Below are 19,314 nucleotides of genomic sequence, written 5' to 3'. Positions count from 1 at the left end.
GAGGGCCGGCGCCTGGCCCGGGGTCCCCACTCCCTCGCCCCCCACCCACCCCCAGCAGCCCCGGCCGCCGCGACCCACGCCCGCGTCGGTCCTCGCAGTGCGCACAGCCCTCCCCGCCCCCGCTGCCATCCTGCCACGCCCCGGGCGTCGGGGGCAAAGCCCGCGCCCCCCCGCGCCCGCCCCTGCGCAGAGGCTGGGGGCCTGTTTATCTGGAGGCCCCCACCCCCCCTCCACCCCGGGGGGCCCGCTCCCCCCGCGCCCCGGGGAGCTCTGGGGCCAGATAAGCTGGCAAGCTGGCACGGCGCCGCGCAGCGGGGCGGAGAGGTCAGAGGAGGGGGGGGCGCGCCGGGGGCGGGCTGGACCCCCCCCAACTTGACAAAACCTAATAACAGCCCGGTCTCCCCGGCGCAGCGGGCGAAGCCCCACGGGAGGGCAGAGACGTGGCAAGAGGGGACCTGCCGAGCCTGTTCTGGCCTCCGAGGCCGGGGTGGGGGGGGCGGGCTGGGCGTGGGGGGGGGGCCGGCGGCTGCGGCACCTTTAAGACAAGGGAGGACCCCTCTTGCCCTCGGAGAAACCAGGAAGGGAGTCGCGAGCATCATACGGGGCTTTGGCTGTACTGTACAGTTACTGTAGGGGCAGTGACGCCGCCGCCGCCGCCGGAGCGAGGGAGCGACGAGGGGAGAGCGCGAGAGGCGGAGAGCGAGAGACGCGGACCCCGGAGGCGAGCGGCCGAGGAGCCCAGTCCCAACTCCGGGCCCCGGCCCCTCGCGCCCCGGCCCGGCCCGGCCCCGGCCCGGCCGCGCGAGGTAAGTCAGTGCCCGGCGCGGCCCCCCGTACGGGGTGCAGGGCGGGGACGGGCCGGGGGCGCTGCGCCCACCTCTGCCCTCTCGGGAAGGAGAGATCCGGGGAGCCGCGGACGTTCCGCAAGTTTCAGAGGAGGGGGTGGTTGGCAGCTGCCCGGAGGCTGGAAGCGCCCTGGATCCCGAGCGCGAGGAGGGGGCGCCGCCCGGGAAGGGGGATTGAGGGCGAAGTGCATGGGCTTGTGCCCCAGCCCCCCCCCCCCCGAGTGCATGGCTTTTCGGGGATCCCAGGCGCGCGGGGAGCGGGGGAGGGGAAGCAGGGCCGCATTGAGGGTGGGGGAAACCGGCGTGGGGAGATAGGGGGGCGCGTCGCGTGCTAAGTTTGCAGCTAGGTACTGGGGGTGCTCTCGCCCCCCGGGGGCCTATTAGGTGCTGCGTGCATACGTTGGAGTTGGCCAGGATTGAGCTCCATGGGGGATGGGGGGGGAGGGGGCTGAAAAAACAGGGAGGGGGGCTTTGCAAAGGAGGGGGAAGGGGTGGAGTGTCCCGGTGGGCGGGCGGGGCCGCGGGGGCTTCTGGACGTCGTAGTCCCCTCGCCGCTTGCGGCCGGCAGGTGGCAGGCGGCTCGGACTACATGTCCCAGGGTGCCTCGCGCCGGCGGCCCGCCGCGTTCCGCGGGTAGGGGCGGTGCGGAGGAGGGGCGGTGAGCGGCGGGCAGGCGAACCAATGGGCGCGGACCGATCGCGCGGCGCGGCGCGGGGGCGGGCCGAGCCGGCCCGGGGGCGGGGCCTGAAGCCGGGCTCCCCTCGCCGGGGGCCGGTGGCGGTCCCCGGCTTCCGGCTGCGCGGCCCGCGGGCCGGCCCCCTCCCCGCCCCGGGGCCCCTCCCCGCCTGGTTGTGTAACCGTCCCCAGCCCCCCTCCCCTCGGCCCCCCGCCCCGGGGGGGGGGGGTCACCCACCCGGCGCTCTCCGGGGAGGGCGGCGGCCCAAGCGGCCGCGCGGCGCAAGCGAGCCCGGGGATGCGCGGCCTAGTGCAGGCCGGGCCCGGGCGTGGGGGAGGCGGGCGGGCGGACCCAGATCCGGGGTAATTTGCATCGCCCTCCCCCCAGCCCGGGTGGGGATTGGCCGCCGGCGGCGGGGGGTGGCGCGGGGCCAGGCTCACTGCCGCCTCCCGGCCCCTCGGAGGGAGCCAGCCCAGCCGCAGCCGCCGCCACCGCCGCCGCCGGGGCCGGGCCCCCTCGCCGCTGCCCCGGGAAGGAGGTAGGAGCCCCCCGCGCGGGCGGCGCGGCGGGGGCCCGTGGGCCGGGGTGGGGGCCGCGCGCTGCGGCCGGGGCGGGGGAGGGGGCCGCTTCCTGCCCCCGCCCGGGCCTGACTCAGCCTTGGGTGGGGGGACCGGCCTGGCCCCTTGCCCCGCCCGCGCGGCCGCGCGGCTCCGGGCCCCGGGGAGGGGGCTGAGAGCACCCTTCTCCCCCCGCCCGCGCCCCCAAAGCGCGTGACCCCGTCTCCTTTGGCCCGGACCCCCCTCCTTCCCCTTGACGCCACCACCACGTGCGAACCCTGAGCCCCAGCAGAGGAGGGGGTGAACTGGTGGGATCCGGCCCCCTCCCTCGCTCTTCCTCCCTCTCTGGCTTGGGAACCAACCCCTTCCCCCAGCCCCAGGCCTGGGAACCAGGCAGGGGCCTGAGCTGAGCGCTGGGGCCGGTGCACCCCCAGGCACAGGCCTTTGCGGGTTCTGGGAGGCACTGCCCGCTCTGGCTGGCTGCGGGGGAGCCCGGTGGACCGCAGCAAGAGACTGCTGTCCAACCAGGCCAGGGCACCCAGTGGGCGCCCACTAAATGTTTGGGGAATGCAGCCAGCAGTTGAGTGAGCGGCAGGGGGAGGCCGACAACTCCTCTCTCTCCCCCTAGTCAGGCTGCGGAAGTGAGAGAGGTGTTGGTGCCCCTTCCCCGGGCGTGCCCACCTGGTTCACCCATGGGTGGCAGGCTTGGTTTATTCCCCCCCCTCCTCCCTGCCAGCTGCCTCCGGGAGCAGGGCCGGCTGGAGAGGGCATCCGGGATTCCATGTCAGCCCCCCCCCCCACAACAGGGCCAGGGCGTAACCCTGAGTGTGCCGCTCCCACACTGGGGGGGCCTCCGCAGGACCCGCCGATCACTTCCTATTGGCAGAGCTGGTCTTGGGAGAGGTCCGGGGAGTCCAGGCTGGGCCCTACTGCTGCCCGGTGGAGGGCTCCAGGCAGGGGGCATTTCCCCCCGGGGGCCACCCCCTGGTGGGGCCCCTGGAGCACACCGGGCCTGGCACTTGTCGGCTGGGCTCGGGGCTCTGTTTACCGCCAGCCATCGCTGTGGAGACGGGAGCCTAGGGGAGAAGGGGGGGCAGGAGCCAGTGACTGGAAGAGCGAAGCCCTGGGATCCGCATGCCTAATGAAGGAAAGAGGAGCCAACGGGGACACTGAAATTTTAATTCGTGGGTCACTTTGGGGGGGTATTTATTATTCAGCTCTGATTGGCTGCGTGGTGGCCAGTCAGCACCCTGGCCCGGGGCCGGGAGCCACGAAACTCTGAGCGCTCGCAGGCACTGGGAGAAGCAGCATCAGCGTGGCCGCAGGGAGCTGGTGCACCCTTTCCTCTGTGGGGGGTACTGAGGCCCGGCAGAGCCCAGCCTCCATCCAGTGGGGCAGGCTCCCGAGGCGGGAGCACGTACGTGTGTTTGCTGTTTTCCTTGCTTCTCTTCCTTGGGGCCCCCTGACCTAGAGCTGGTGCAGGCTTGTGGCGATCCCCACTGCCGTTTGAGGAAACCAAGGCTGGGAGAGGAGCCTGGCGGGGGGGGGCTCACAGCAGCCCTGGGAGTGGGTGTCGGGTGGGGGGGGGAGACCGAGGCCCAAGGGGGAAGCAGAGAGCAGCCCAAGGTCACCTCGCTAGAGCTGGGTCTGACCATTGTGGTCCTGCCTCCAGGCTCAGGATGAGGCCCAATCTTCCTTCCTCTCAGCTGAGGGGCGCCCACCCACCTGTCTTCCAGAGGGCCTGGGGGTTGAGAGCAGGCGCCTGTAGGCCAAATGGAGCTGTCCTGGGACTCATGAAACCCTCTGCGCAAAGAGGACGGTGAGACTCAGAGAGGGCCAGCAAGGTGCCCAAGGTCACACAGCATGAGCCCCTGTCCTCTCGCCTCCCAGCCTTCTGTGGCAGGCACTTTTATGGCTTGTTGAGGCCTTTCCCACCCCCTCTGAGCCACAGTCCCGCACCTTGGCACCTTGGCCCCTGGAGACGGGCAGGGCTCTCTGGGTTTTATGACCCATTATACCCGAGATGACCGAGGTCACCTCGAAAAAGCCGTCTCAGAGCCAGCCCCTCTGCAGCAGAGCTGGCCTGAGGTTTGCAGGGGTTTCGAATGACGGCCCACTAGCTGCTCTGTGACCTTGGACAAGCCCCTCGGCCTTTCGGAGTCTGGGTGTCCCCCCTCGTAAAATGGGGTTATGGGGTATTCTGCGGGTGGCGCCTGCAGGTCTACCTGTGTTCTCGTGCCTTCCCTTCCTCGTGGAGGGAGCACCCGGGTCAACTCAGGGCACCACTGGGATTCTGCTGGAGTGTGTCGCCAGCCCAGCCACTTGAGACACACAGCACCCCCCCACCTGTCACCTTGTGCCCCAGGCACCTGATGGGCCATAAACCGCCCTGTAACAGCCCTGGGCGGTGGGGACCAGAGGAACAGGCTTGGGTGGGGGCCAGTGTGGTCCAGTCCCAGCCCAGCCCTCACCTCCACCTGAGGTCTACCTGGGGAGGTCCCTACCCCTCTGTCAACCTCAGTCTTGCCATCAGCCCAAGTCTGTAGTCCTGAGGGTTTGGTCAGTGATTCCCCAGGAGCGTTTGCTGGGTCGCTGCTGTGCCGCGTCAGGGCCTAGGAGAGCCCCTCCTGCATCCCTGTCCTGATGACCAGGGCTCAGGGCCCCTGCCCTGAGTGCACAGACGTCAGCCAGACTCCAGTCCTGCCCCAGGCTCCCTGTGTGACCTCAGGCAAACCTCTCCCTTTTCTGGGCTATCACAAGGCAGCTCTGAGGAGGCGTGAGAATAAGCTGTCCTTGGCCCCAAGGCCCCCAGGGGAGGGGGATTTAGTCCCTTGCTGGTGCCCGGGGGCAGTGTGGAGGAGGGGGGTAAGGAGCCCTGGAAGGACCAGTTAGACAGTACAGAGCCAGTGGGCTTGTGTTCAAATTCAGCTCTCTTGTGTGACCCTGGGCAAGTCCCTTTCCCTCTCTTGAGCCTCAGTTTCCTGGCCTGTAAAGTGGGGCGATGATTACAGACCCTGTGATGCTGGATGTTGACACGCTCGAGATCAGCCCCCCCCACCGGCCTGCTGAGGAGCAGCCCCCGTCCTTGGGGCCCGAGGCCTGAGTCAGGAGCACCACGGCGCGAAAGATGTCCTGCGGAGAATCTGGCGCTTGTGAGGAGCGTGGCCGAGGGACCAGCCCCTCCATCTGTCCCCCCAGCAGGCTGTGAACGGCCACTCAGTGGAAGTGTCCCCACCCACGCCTTTCTGGTTTAACTGGAAAACAAGGCCCCGTCCCACCTCCCATCAGGATGTGTTTGATGGGAGGGAACTTGGCGGGTTTGTGGGCACAGGACACTAGGGCCCCGATAGGCTGAGCTCCCCTTTGGGGCTTCCAGGCAAGCTCTCCACCTGCCCAGGCTGGGGGCGGGGGTGGGGGTGGTGCAGGAGGTAACAAGCGGGCCTCAGGGGAGGGAGGGAGAGGTGTGGAGGTAGAGAGGAGGACAGCTTCTCGAGGCCACCCAGGCCTCTTCCGGGCACCTTGTACAAGCAGGTGCAGCCTGAGCAGGGGTGGGGTAGGTAGTGATGGGATTCTGAGAAGCCTGGCTTTACTTACCCCAGGTGATGGAAGCTCGTTCCTTCTAACTCACCACGAATGGCTTCTCTCTTCCCGGGGCTTCCTCTTGGAACCCGGTACTGGTGTCAGGGCTGTTACTTCCTGACCTGTGACGGCACTCAAGAGCGTGGGAATAGGGTGAGCTTCAGCCCCACCCATGAGTTGGGGGTCAGATGGGATCCCCATGACCTCCTCATCGCCCCTCCCGCCCCCACACACACTTCCCACTGGGCCCACAGCCTTCCTGCCTCTGGCCCTTTAAGGCCTGGGCAGGAAGCCCCTCCCCATTTAGGGCAATAAATGGACACATAAAATGGCCGAGGGCCTGTTTGCTGGTGTCTGGCCTGGAGGGAGGCCTCTGAGGACGGGCGGGCTGGCAGCCGGGCAGCCACGCGGGCCATTGGTGCCCCCCACTCCCTAATCGGGACGCTGCATTCCTGTCCCATTAAACCCCAGGCCGGGGACCGGGCCAGGCAGGGATTGGCACCAGGTCAGGGCGGGGTTACCCGTTGGGACCAACCTTGCAACACAGGCCGCTGGCCTGGGAGGGGGCGGGGGTGGCTGGGCGTGGGCCTGGCAACCGCACCTGGGCACCAGACTTGCTGTGTGACCTTGGGCCAGCCACCCACCCTCTCTGGGCCTGGTTTTCCCCCTTCCAGGTGACGGCTCCTCTCCCCTGGCTTCCTCCTGGGGCCCCCCACACGCACTCCCTTGACACATAGTAGGTGGGGAGGGGGCTGAATTCCTGCAGTAACGTTCAGAGGTTGAGTTCGAAGCCCCCCATGCACACGGAGGGGGTCAGTAAACAGCCTCTTGGGCCTTTGGGGACTGGTGCTGGCACACAGTAGGTCCTCAGGCGGAGTTTGCCCAATGGGCGAGAGTGGGACCCTGGACCTAGAGCTGCCCCTGTCCCCTTATTGTTGTCATGACCTCTGAGGAGACCGAGGCACGGAGGCACCGCGTCTTGCCCAGTGTCCTGCCGCTTGGAGGTGGGAGAGCTGGATGTGGGCCCAGGCTGCTGTGCATGGCGCATAGTAGGTGTTCGAGTTCCATTTGGTTTCATGTTGTAGTCTCCGGGGGGGGGGGAGTGGAGAGGTCTTGACCCCTCATTAAGCAGCCCCGGCCCCCCCCTTCCTCCAGGAAGATGTCAGGTCTCAGGCAGTTACCTGCCCACCGGGTGATGGCCGCCCCCTCTCCTTCCCGAGGAGCGCCGGGAGGAGGAGGCCCGTCCCAACCCTCACCTTGCGCCTGACCTTGGGAAGCCTGGTAGATGGAGCCTCCTCCCCCGTCCCTCTCCCAGGCGCCCACCTCCGGGCCTTGGCCTCTGCTGTTCCCCATGCTCAAGACGCCCTCCCATAATCCTGGGGTCCCGGGTGACACCTGCTACTCCCGGGACCAGGGAAGGCACTCCCGACCTCACCCCGGGGCCCCAGCCGTGGAGTGGCTGCAGCTCAGGTCCGAGAGTCTGAGTCCCAGCCTGACCGCTGGTCTGCTGTGTGACCTTGCCTGGGTCTCCTCACTGCTCTGAGCTTCTCCTTGCCTGTAAAGCCCAGGGTTACAGTGGGAAGGGTGAAGTAAAGGTGCCCAGTTAGTTCCTGAATTAGTTCCTGAAATGTCCAAGGCACAGAGGAGGCCCCAGAAGGGCCGAAACCGACTTGGGTTCTGCCGCCTTGGAAAAGTACAGCAGGCGACCCCGGGTTAGATGGGAGGTGGGACTGGGGGGAGCCCGCCAGCTAGGTGGGCGGGGGCTGGGTGTGGGCTCTCTCCAGCGCCTCGCTCTGTGGTCTTCGGTTCATCCGGTTTGCTGCGCCCCTACTGTGCGCCCGCGGCGGTGGGGGGCGGCGAGCACAGAGGGAAGGGGGTGCCCCACCTCTAGCCCGGGAGGAGCCTGCTGAGGCCTGCCCCTCGGCCGCCGAGTCAGCACCCAGCGCCCCGGAAATCCCACGGAGGCGAGCGCGGGGGCGGAGCTCTGATGAAAGATGGGCCAGGTGGGTGTGGGCCTGAGCTCAGGGGACCCTGGCAGGCCAGGCCGTTGAGGGTGGGGACCTGGCCGGCGTGGGGGTGGGGCTTCCTGGAGGAGAGGCATTTCAGTGGATTGTCATTGCCAAGCGACCACCTGGTGTGGGGGCACCTACTGGGCGTCAGGTGCCAGCCGGGCCTCTCAGCGCAGGAAGCCACAGGCCATCCTGGGGAGGGATGCGGCACGCAGTGGGTGCGGAACAGACGCGTGCTGTGTACTGCCCGGAGCCCACCGGAACCGGCAAGGGGGCTCAGCTGTCTTCCCTCTGCCGTCGCACCCGGTCTTCTGCCTCTTTATCTTAGAGGGAGGGCCCCAAGCGGCCTGGGTGGGGGCAGCGGCCCAGGGCGTGGCGGGCAGGTGGCCTGTGTTCCTGGAGAGAGGGTGTGGGCCAGGTGTCTGCAGAGCTAGTTTAGTCTCCAGGCTGAGGGATGAGGGGATGGCTTGCTGGGCCGGGGAGGTGGGAGGCCAGACCCCCGAGGGTCAGGCTTGCGGGGTGCCCTTGGCTAGGATTCCAGGTGTGTCTGGGCCTTTGTGTTCTCTTCTGTCATGGGGGTCATGCTGCTCTCACGGGGGTTTTCTTTGGCTGGCATCCATCCTCCCAGGCCTGGCCCTTTGGGGGAGGATCTCTTATGGTTATGTGGGGAAATAGAAACTCTGGGACCCGGTGCAGACCCACAGGCTGGCCCGCGCCACAGGCTCACCGAGCGGGCGGAGGCCCAGACCCCAGGGCTTGGTTTGGTGGCCCACGCCAGGTCTGAGGCCCAAGCTCGCGTCCTCCCAGCCCGGTGGTTTCCAGCAAATGAGAGCCCGGGCATCCTCGCCCTCGATGTAAAGCTGTGCCAGCCCCCTTGCCCGGCGGGCTTGGTGCCCGTGGGAAGGCGGGGGTGGAGAGGCCGTGGAGGGGGGCTGGTGAATCATCTGGACCATTTCAGGTCTCGATCTTGAGGCCCCCGGGGACACCTCGGGGTCCGAGGGGACGCTGGGGCACCCGGGGGGACAATGGCAAACAGGGGCAGGGTGGCCATCTTGAGGCGATCAGAAAGGGGTGAGGAGGGCCGAGGCCAGTCTGATCCGGAGCCCATCTGCCCACTTGCTCCCTGGGGCCTGGGGCCAGACAGCAGATGGTGGCAGGGGGTGGAAGCTGCCATAGGGGCTCCTCCGAGGCTTCCCATGGCTGAGCCTCAGATGGGGTCAGCCCCTCATCTTCCTGCTCCCAGCAGCCACATCTGAGCGCCCCCCCCCCCCCCGCCGCCAACGGGCTGGTGGAACAGAGGGGGGAGCCGAGCAGCTGGTGTGGTCAGCGGGAAAGAGGGCGGGCCGCAGAGAGAGGAGTCCTGGGAAGTGTAGTGTCTGCCGGAGTGGCTGCACAAAGGCCTCTGTGTCAGTCCCAGGGCCTGGACCCTGTTCCCAGGGTGGCCCAGGGTTGGGACAGTCCCGCCCTGGCCTTGGGTCCAGCCACACCAACCCTGGGGTCCTTTGCCAGGGTGGCCCCTCAAAGTGGGAGGGGTCTGGGTCCAAACTGCGTTGGGCTGCCGAGGAAGGCACAGCTTCGTCCTCCCGGGAGATATCGGGGGCTCTGTCCTGCGAGCTGAGCAGCTGGAGGATTGTGGGTTGTGTTGGGTGGCTTGGGGCAGCCGGGGGCTCCCCAGAGAGGGTGGAGGGGTGGGGACAGGAGCCAGAGGGTTGCACAAGCGCCCGAGTGGGTGGATGACTCACGGCCCAGGGGAAGGCGGAAAAAGGGAGTGGGGGAGAGGGGCAGGACAGACAGAGTGTCGCGCCCCCGGCCCCTGCCCCATGGCCAACTCTTCCAAAAGCCTCTGTCCATTTGATGGATGGGGAGACTGAGGCCCTGGGCCGAACAGTAGTGTCCAGGGTGGCCAAGAGTTGGGGAGGGGCTGGGTGGACCCGAGGTGGACAGGAAGCCCACGGCCCCCTGCTCCACCTTTGGGAAGGTTCAGCCTGGGTGAGCAGCAAAAAGGAGTCTCAGGCAGTTCTCCCATTACTCGCTGCCAGGGCCAAAGTGCATGGTGGGGGCTCCCCCGGGGCAGGAAGGGGTTTGCTGTGTCCTCACTGGCTCCGCCCCCCCCCCCCCCCGCCCCGCATGATTCCAGCCTGTTGACCCCAGCCTGGTCTCTGGGTCTCGGCCTCTCCCTTTCCATCTGACTCAGAGCCCCCCCCCCCAAGAGAACTGGGTCTTACTGGGGGGAGGCAGGAGTGAGGGTCAGGGAGGCCAAGGGACCAGGTGGACACGGACCCTCAGGTCATGCACCCCAGGTTTGAGTTGGGGTGCTGCTGCGGGGGCCGCAGGCACAGATCTGCTTCCTGAGTCCTGGTTTCTCGCACGCGCTGCGGAGACGGTGCTGCCGGGGGGACTGCTGGGGGCTCGGGGGTGATGGTGCACAGTGGGCCCCTTGTGTCACTGCCTCCTAGAGAGCCAGCGCGTAGATCCAGTAGGAAACAAGTCGCGTGAGGCATTCGTCGAGCACCTACTGTGTGCTCCCATCCCCCCTCAGAGCACCCCTCGGACGGGCAGCCTGGTGGGCCCTCTGGTGGAGCGAGGGCACCCGGCTGGGCAACGGAGGCTGGGGGTGGGGCGGGCGCTCCTCTCCGAGGGTCTCGGGCCTGGCCTCCTGGCCGCCCCGCCCCCTGCCCCGCACCCTCACGAGCACCCCTCCCTCCCCGGTGCTGCAGGTCTCGGCGCGGAAGATGGCCGGCGGCGTGGACGGCCCCATCGGGATCCCGTTCCCTGACCACAGCAGCGACATCCTGAGCGGCCTCAACGAGCAGCGGACGCAGGGCCTGCTGTGCGACGTGGTGATCCTGGTGGAGGGCCGAGAGTTCCCCACGCACCGCTCCGTGCTGGCGGCCTGCAGCCAGTACTTCAAGAAGCTGTTCACGTCGGGCGCCGTGGTGGACCAGCAGAACGTGTACGAGATCGACTTCGTCAGCGCCGAGGCGCTCACGGCCCTCATGGACTTCGCCTACACGGCCACGCTCACCGTCAGCACGGCCAACGTGGGCGACATCCTCAGCGCCGCCCGCCTGCTCGAGATCCCCGCCGTGAGCCACGTGTGCGCCGACCTCCTGGACCGGCAGATCCTGGCGGCCGATGCGGGCGCCGATGCCGGGCAGCTGGACCTCGTCGACCAGACCGACCAGCGGAACCTCCTCCGGGCCAAGGAGTACCTCGAGTTCTTCCAGAGCAACCCCATGAACAGCCTGCCCCCTGCTGCCGCTGCCGCCGCCGCCTTCCCCTGGTCTGCCTTCGGCGCGTCCGATGACGACCTGGACGCCACCAAGGAGGCCGTGGCCGCCGCCGTGGCTGCCGTGGCTGCCGGCGACTGCAATGGCTTGGACTTCTACGGGCCGGGACCACCGGCTGATCGGCCCTCGGCCGGGGATGGGGACGAGGGCGACAGCAACCCAGGTCTATGGCCAGAGCGGGACGAGGACGCCCCTGCTGGGGGCCTCTTCCCGCCCCCTGTGGCCCCGCCGGCCACCGCCACGCAGAATGGCCATTACGGCCGGGGGTGGCGAGGAGGAGGTGGCCTCGCTGTCGGAGGCAGTCCCCGAGCCGGGCGACTCTCCGGGCTTCCTGTCAGGTGCGGCCGAGGACGGGGACGGGGACGGGCCCGACGCGGACGGGCTGGCGGCCAGCACGCTGCTGCAGCAGATGATGTCATCGGTGGGCCGGGCAGGGGCGGCAGCGGCGGGGGACAGCGACGAGGAGTCGCGGGCGGACGACAAGGGCGTCGTGGACTACTACCTGAAGTACTTCAGTGGCGCCCACGATGGGGATGTTTACCCGGCCTGGTCGCAGAAGGTGGAAAAGAAGATCCGGGCCAAGGCCTTCCAGAAGTGCCCCATCTGCGAGAAGGTCATCCAGGGCGCCGGCAAGCTGCCGCGGCACATCCGGACCCACACCGGGGAGAAGCCCTATGAGTGCAACATCTGCAAGGTCCGCTTCACCAGGTGAGCTGGCGGCGCCGCGGCGGGGGGCGGCGGGGGACGTCAGGGGCGGCCAGGGCCCTTTGCTTCGACTGCGGCCGCGTGGACCCCTCCCCCACCACACACAGCAGCGCCTGCACGAGCAGCAGCGGCACTGTCCCGCCTGGGACGGTGCTTCCTCCGTTTCTGGGTGCCTGCCTCCCCTGCTCCCCTTGGGAGCAGCCTTCGGGGCGGGGGAGGGCTCAGGCGGTCACCAGGGTGAGCGTGGCGCAGGCCGCAGGGCCGGACCATAGGAGGCTTGAGGGAAGGGCCCAGGAGTCGCTCTTCTTCTTTTGCCGGGGGTGGTTCTTCTCGTCTGCGTGGCTGTGGCTGTGGCTGTTTGCCTTGGGAGAGGGCGGCCGCCCCGTAGGGCACGGGGAGTGGTGTTATCTCCTTGAGTCTCCCGGGAGCCCCGGGGACTCGCCTCCTCAGCCAACAGTTATGGAGCACCTGCTGGGTGCCGGGCCCTGTTCTAGGCAGCAGGGACCTGGGAGTGCAGAGACATGCCAGAGGCCCCGTGGGAGCGATGGGGCACGTCTGAGATGAAACCACAGAATTGGTAATGCGAGTCGGCAGAGCCGCATAGAACAAGGTGGGGGGCGGCGGCTGTTTTAAACAGAGAGCCGAGACCCCGAGGAGGCAAGGGAAAGGCAGAGCGAACAGCCGCTGCAAAGGCCCTGAGGCCAGTGGAGCTTGGGGGTCGCCGCAGCCCGTGGAGGGAAACAGGCCTAGGAGCCACTTGGGCTTGGTCCCTAGGCGGGAGGAGTCGGAGGCCAGGCTAGGGGAATTTGCGATTGGATCTTAAGAGTCCAGAGCTGGCTGGTTGGGCCTCGTGGGCCAGCCCAGTGGGGGTGGGGGGCTGGCGTGCAGGGGCCTGGCCAGCCTGGGTGACTCAGCATCACCCCCTACCCCCACCCGCCCTGGGGTTCCCCCAGCCACGCCCACCCAGGCTGAAGAAAGAAGCCATTGTCCCGGCTTCCCGGCCCTGCCCCATGGGGACAGGACCTAGGGGCTGACCCCTGGCCCCCTCCCCAGCAGGCCAGGAGAAGAGGGTGTGGCCCGGACTGCAAGGCCCAGGAGCCCAGGCGAGGGGCAAAGGGTGCCAGCTCAGAGGGAGGCAGTCTAGTTGGTGGCCCAGCTCCCACCCCCTAGGTGAGATTGGGGTGCTGGTGGTTTTGGGGCCTCCCTCCTCCTCCAGACGGGAGTCCTAAGGTGGCTGTGGTCCCTGCCCTCAGGGGTCTCTGGGCCCAGGAGAGGTAGCTTGATAGAGGCCCAGCAAGCCAAGGTCTGGAGAGGTGACCAGGCTGAGGAGAGGTCTGGAGCCCCCCCTGCCATGCGCGCCGCCCCCCCCCAGCACCTCTAACCACAGGCTCAGGGTGGTTTCATTCTGATCTGCTGGTCTCTCGGTCACCCCACCCTGACTCAGGGTGATCCTCTTTGCCAGTCAGGGAAACTGAGGCTGGGAGAGGGCCATCAGGCTAGCCTCTTCCCCCATGTGCCCACCTGGCTCCTCTTTGCCCCCAACCCAGGGCCCCAGCCCCCACGCCTTCCTCCAGGCCAGGGAGCCCAGGGGCCCCTCTGAGTCACACAGAAAGTTGAGTAAGCGGGGCCTGTGGCAGCCGGGGCTATAATTACCCGGACCAGGGCTTGGGGTGATGAAACAGGCTGCTTCCACCCCCACCCCACCACTGTGCGGCCCCTGACCCGCTGTGCAACTTGGGACAGGTCACTTTCCCTCTCTGAGCCCCTGAGTCTCACCTGGGGAAGTCTCTGTACACTGTCCGAGCCCCTGCTGTGCTCTCTGGACCTGGCCCTGTGCGAGGATCTAGGCGGGGCAGCTGGGCGACCATGTTAGTGGGCTTCGAGGGGGGTGAGAGGAAGGGAGCTTGGCAATTGCAACCCCTCACTGCTGACAGACCCGGTCAGTCCAGGGAGCAATGAGTTCACTGTGGCCTGAGTTGTGTTGACGCATGTACAAGTATTAAGGCTGGAGAATAGGCAGGGGTGTGGTTGCAGGCCAGGCCTTGACCCTCAGAGCAGTAAGGAGCCGAGAAAGGGTTAGAGCCAGTAAGGACACCGGCTCTGTGGGTGATTCCAGAGGGAGGGAACTGGAGCTAGAGGAGCCTAGGGGAGACCAAGTCTTTGTCTGGGAGTGGGAAAGGCTGCCTGGGGGAGGAGGGCATTTGAGATGGGGCTTTAAAGGATGAATAGGAGTTTGTCAGTCCTGGCACTGACCAATCTGGTGTGTGTGAAAAGTGAGAGACCCAGTGTGTCTCAGACATAGGGTGTAAGAGGCTGCAGCACAGAATGGGTCAGATGCTGGCCAGGGCTCCCGAGACCTAGGTCTCCGCCCCTACCGTGTGGGTCCAGGCAGGAGCCCGCTCCTGTGACTACAGACCAGCATGGTGCAGTAAAGCATCATGAGTCACTTCTGTGATGTTGCGTTTTCTGATAGGCACGTTTTAAGAAAAGTTAAAGGAACAGGTGAAAGTAATTTGAGCCCTGTTTCACATCTTTTTTTTTTTTTTTTTTTTACATTTAACATGTAACCAATGCGTCAAATCATAAATGAGCTTTTTTATGTTACATTAAGCAGATGAAGTCTTCAGAATCTGGGGAACCTTTTGCACTTCTAGTGCGTCTCAGTTCGGACAGGCCACATTTCAAGGGCTCCAGGGCGCGTGTGAGCAGTGGCTGCTGTGAGGGACAGAGCAGCGGCTGGCCTGTAGTGCTTAGGGCTGATATGTTGACCAGCTTTGTGGGCCAAAAGGCCCCAGGCTGAGCTGGGTCCACGCTGATCTCTTTGGGGAAGGATAGGCAGGGAGGGGTCCTGGAATCACCCAGACCCTGCTGTCTTGGGGCTCGCAGTCTGGTCAGGCAGACAGATGAGGAACGAGGAAACCAGCACATAGGTGAGCGTCAGATGGTGGTGGTATGAGGGACATGGGGTGGGGTCCGCTGTGGGCAGGGGAGGGGCCTCTCGGAGGAAGTGACGTTTGAGCTGGAATTCAGATGTGAAGATCTGGGAAGAAAGTGCTCCAGGCAGCAGGAAGAGCATGTGCAAAGGTCCTGAGGTAGGCACGTGCTTAGCATGTTGTGGTGACAGCCAGGAAGCCAGTGTGGCCAGAGCAGAGAGAGGCAGAGGGGCTGGGAGAGTCGATGGGGACTGAGGGCTACGGGGTGAAGACTTGCTGCCCTGGGATGCAGGACCTTCAGTGTTAAACACCAGGACAGCTGGTCACCTTCTGTTCCCAAACCCGCCCTCCCCCCCCTCCCCCCCTCCCCCCATTCTGCCTTGTGCCCCGTAGTATATTTCAGCCCCTGGAATAGCGTCTGGTACTCAGCAGGCTCTCTGTAAATGCTGCAGGAAGGAAGCCCCTTATCTTTCTCTTTCTACTGGTAAGAAAAGGGGTTCAGAGAGGTTCAGCCATTTGTGTGAGGCCACAGAGCAAGTGGGGTCCGAGGCCTTTCTCAGTCCCTGCGGGCCCCGGTTGCCCCCGCTTGCACCGTGATGCCCCGGCCTCCTCTGCGCGAGCGCCGACGCCCCACGTCCCCAGCCGCAGCCCAGCTTCCCCAGCCGTCTCCAAGCCCGGGCCGGCGGGGTGCGGGGGTGGCTGGGGGGCCCCCGGGCGGTGCCCGCTGACCCGTCGCCCGTCCACAGGCAGGACAAGCTCAAGGTGCACATGAGGAAGCACACGGGCGAGAAGCCATACCTGTGCCAGCAGTGTGGGGCGGCCTTCGCGCACAACTACGACCTGAAGAACCACATGCGGGTGCACACCGGCCTGCGCCCCTACCAGTGTGACAGCTGCTGTAAGACCTTCGTCCGCTCCGACCACCTGCACAGACACCTCAAGAAGGACGGCTGCAACGGCGTCCCCTCGCGCCGCGGCCGCAAGCCCCGTGTGCGGGGCGGGGGGCTCGGGGGGCCCGACCCCTCCCCGGGGGCCGCCGCCCCGCCCGGCGCCCCGGCCCCGCCCGGCTCCCCCGACGCCCGGCGCAACGGCCAGGAAAAGCACTTTAAGGACGAGGAGGAGGACGAGGAGGAGGCCGGCCCCGACGGCCTCAGCAGGTTGAATGTAGCGGGTGCCGGCGGAGGGGGGGGGCGACGGGGGCGCCGGGGGCCACCGCCGATGGCAGCTTCGCGGCCGGACTTGCCTGAAAACCAAAAAGAGAAAACAGAAACCCGAGAGAGAGAGACAGAGAGACAGAGAGAGAGAGAGGAGAGAGAGAGAGAGAGAAAATCACCCACCACCCCCCCAAAAACACAAAAAAAGAAAATCTATCTATATACAGATATCTATATCTATATATATATATACAGATATATATATATGAAGCGTCACAGAATCTAGGGTAGTGCTTTTCTCAGATTTTTCTCCTTCATGATGTTCTCTCCCTCCACGGGGACCCTCGCCCCCACTCCGGCTCCCCGTCCCCCCACCCCGTCGATGGGTTTCGGGGCTTGGTTTGGGGTTTTTGTGGGACGTAGAGATTTGGAGGCCCCCGGACATCCCCCGGCACGGAGTCTGGGGGTCCCCTCTGAGGCCTGGTCAGGGCCCCAGGCCCCAGGTGGGGGGTGAGGGTGGCCGCGGGGGGCTGGGGACGGGGTGGGGGCGGGCTTTTGTTTTCATCCCCTCGCTGGTTTCTACGAGTCTTTCAGACAGGACCTTAAACGATCTCTGTCCACTGTGAGTGGACGTTAAAATGCACCCCGTCCCCACCCCCACCCTCCTTCCTCAGGGCACTTACTAAGTGGGGGTCTCCCCCCCTCCATCTCCCCGATGGCCTCCCCGCCTCCCGCTCCTGCCTGTGGTCCTCTGTGTCTCCTGGCCGCTGTGACACAAATCTATTTATTTCCAGGCCTGGAGAAAGGGGAGCTGGGGGGGGCGGCAGGGGGCACCCAGGGCGGCTCCCAGGGGCTCCCGCCACCTCCCTTCACGGCACTTACACCTTGGCGGACCCCCCAGCCCCAGCCCGGACCGCTCGCTCAGGGCGCCCCCCACCCCTCCCCATGCTCCCCGACCCAGGCCGCCCAGACCCCACGAGACGTTTGGAGATTCAAAACTTTTTTTGTCCTCACCCTCCTCCCCTGCCCCTGCCCTCTCCCAAGTTTTTAAAGCACTTTTTAGATTTTTTTTTCTTTTCCTCCTTAAAAACAAAAATTTATATATAGATATATATAGATATATATATAAAATATTCTTTCCTCAGAGAGCAGACAACAGTGCGGGGGTGGGAGCCCAGAGCAGTGGGAGCCCAGGGTCTCGTGGTGGCAGGGAGGAGGGGGAGAGAGTCCAGAAGTTCCAGTGTCACAAAAGCAATAAAAACAAGATTTTACAAAATGAAAGGAAAAAAAAAATCAAAAAAAAAAAAAAACAAAAAAAAAAACAACAAAAAAAAAGACAGCCAACCGCAGATCGAAGTCCTGGCACTTTGTAACAGAACGGGTACTTTATCTTCATTCTTAATTTAAAACATGTTTACACGTTGCAACCAACTTCTATGAAAGTCGAAAAGACAAAAAAAATAAATAAAAATAGAGCGAGCGAGAGCGAGCGAGCGAGGAGAGCAAAAAGAAATTCCTAAAAGTCAATTTATTTTTGTACAAAATAATAAAAAAAAAAACCCACCACAGACGCAGAATCCACTTCTGTTCCCCGAGGTGAGGAGGGGGTCAGGAAGGCACGGGCGAGGTCTTCCGAGGCCGTCTTCGTGCTTTGCCACGGGGGGCCCGCCCTGCAGGCAGGACCGTGGGGATTCTGTCTTTCTGCCGTGTCCCCCCACCCCCCCGCCCCCTTCTGTCCCTTTTTCGTTCTGATTTGGAGATGTCTCATCACCCGCCAGCCATACGATGGCCACCCCGTGTCCACGGGGACCCTCCTTACCGACTCCCCAGCTCAGGGATGGGCCCGAGAGAGGGCTGGCCTTCTGACCAGCCGGAGCAGCCCAGCCCCCCCCACCCCCTACCCACCGGCCCTTGCCCTCGCCCCTCGCCCCTCGCCCGTGTCAGGGCTCCCCACCCTCCAGCATGGCCGCCCTTCCTTGTGGCCACCAAGGAGCCACCATCGTAGACATGCCATCCCAGTCGAGGTGGGTGACGGGGGGCCCCACCTCCAGGGCCTTACATCCCCCCCAGGCACCCCTCTTTTTATTCAAAGGCACTGACTGTAATCTGGGGGCTGGCACCTGCCTCCCCCCAGCCTCTGGCTCCCCAAAGGCCCGGAAGTCGACCGAGCCACAGGCCACGGACAGGGGCCAGGGCTGGGGGGACCGTGTTGCCAGAGGCCGGGGCACCCTCACCCCAACGCCCTCTTCGCATATGCAATGCCTAGCGTGGGGACCCTGTAAATAGACGCCCTGCCAAGCCGAGACCCTTCCCCATCAAAGCCCAAGGTGAGGGGTGCCCCTGCTCTCCCCCTCCAGCTGCTGGCCCATCTCCCCTCACCCTTTGCTCTGTGACACAGACCCCGTCTTCTCGTCTTCTTTTTCGTTCTTTTTTTTTTTTTTTTAAAGGGAAGCTTTTTAAGAAGGCAACTTTCATCGTTTCTACAGGATACTTTTCGTGTCCCCCCCCGAGCCCGTCAGCCCCCCCAAATGTCTCAGGACCCCCCCTCCTGAGGGGGGTGGCAGGGGAGCCCAGGGCTGGGTGGCCTCGCTCACACCCCAGTGTCACGGATGTGAGCTCTTTCGGAGAACCATCTGTAGAGGCCAAGCAGAGAGCTCGAGTGCCCAGGCCAGGGACCCCCCCCACCCCACCCCAGCTGAGAGGTTCCCTGAGGGAACAACCCCCCCCCCTTATACCCCCTTGCAATAAAACCAACTGAAAAATCACAGCTGTCGTCCTGGCCAGTGGGGGCGACTGGACTTGGGGGATCGAGGCCTCTGGGACTATGGTGGGGGCAAGGGCTGAACCCCCGCCGAGCACACTTTTAACACAAACTTCCTCGGGAATTGCACTAAACCCCTGCCCCTAGCTCTGAGCTCAGCTTCTGACAGCCCTGCCCACCCACTCCGCCTTAACCCTCTCCTGCTGCCCGCCAGCCCGTCCTAGGGGCCGCAGCGTCTGCATGGGCCCAGCGCCGGGACCCCAGCCCCCCAACTCTGCGCAATCACATACTGTATATAGACGTGGATCGATTTTATTTTTATTCTTTAAATTAAGGTCGTGATAAAGTGTTGCCAAAGATACTGCTGAATTCTCGCGTTTCAGGAAACAAACAAACAAAAAAAAAATTTGAGGGGGACGTGCTGACTGGTCAGAAGGGACACAGCAAAACGTTTTTTTGTTTGGTTGTTTGGGGTTTTTTTGTGTTTTCTTTTTTTGGGGTGTTTTTTTTTTTTTAACTGCCTGGTACAAAAAAAAAAAAAAAGAAAAGAAAAACAAAGCGAAATTGTTATTTCCATCATCTCGGTGAAGTTCCGTGGATGTGTGTTGTGCGCGCGCGTGCAAGAGTGCGGTCCCGGCTGGGGCTCGGGGGGTGGGGCTCCGGGGGGCGCTCGGGGTGGGGGTGCCGGAGTCCCCTCCCCCCGAGCCGTGCACCGGCGTGCGGGACCTGGGAGAGAGAGGTTAACACCCTTGCTACTGCTCCCTGCCTAGCCCCTCACCCCAACCCTGACCCTGCCTTTTGAGAT

The 19,314-nt window shown here is 65.0% G+C and overlaps 1 protein-coding gene across 1 annotated transcript; it reads left to right on the top strand.

The window, feature by feature from the left end:
* The first annotated feature begins 495 nt into the window (after positions 1-495).
* ZBTB7A (zinc finger and BTB domain containing 7A) lies at positions 496-15,948 on the top strand. Its single transcript, XM_048227077.2, is given in 5 exon segments — positions 496-806; positions 10,384-11,220; positions 11,222-11,664; positions 15,341-15,780; positions 15,783-15,948. Coding segments are annotated over 4 exon segments (1,764 nt in total). The 5' UTR covers positions 496-806; positions 10,384-10,398; the 3' UTR covers positions 15,842-15,948.
* Positions 15,949-19,314: the final 3,366 nt, after the last annotated feature.

Source organism: Ursus arctos, unplaced genomic scaffold (genome assembly GCF_023065955.2).
Source record: "Ursus arctos isolate Adak ecotype North America unplaced genomic scaffold, UrsArc2.0 scaffold_14, whole genome shotgun sequence".
NCBI classification, from domain to species: domain Eukaryota; kingdom Metazoa; phylum Chordata; class Mammalia; order Carnivora; family Ursidae; genus Ursus; species Ursus arctos.
This window is presented reverse-complemented; position numbering and strand designations above follow the sequence as displayed.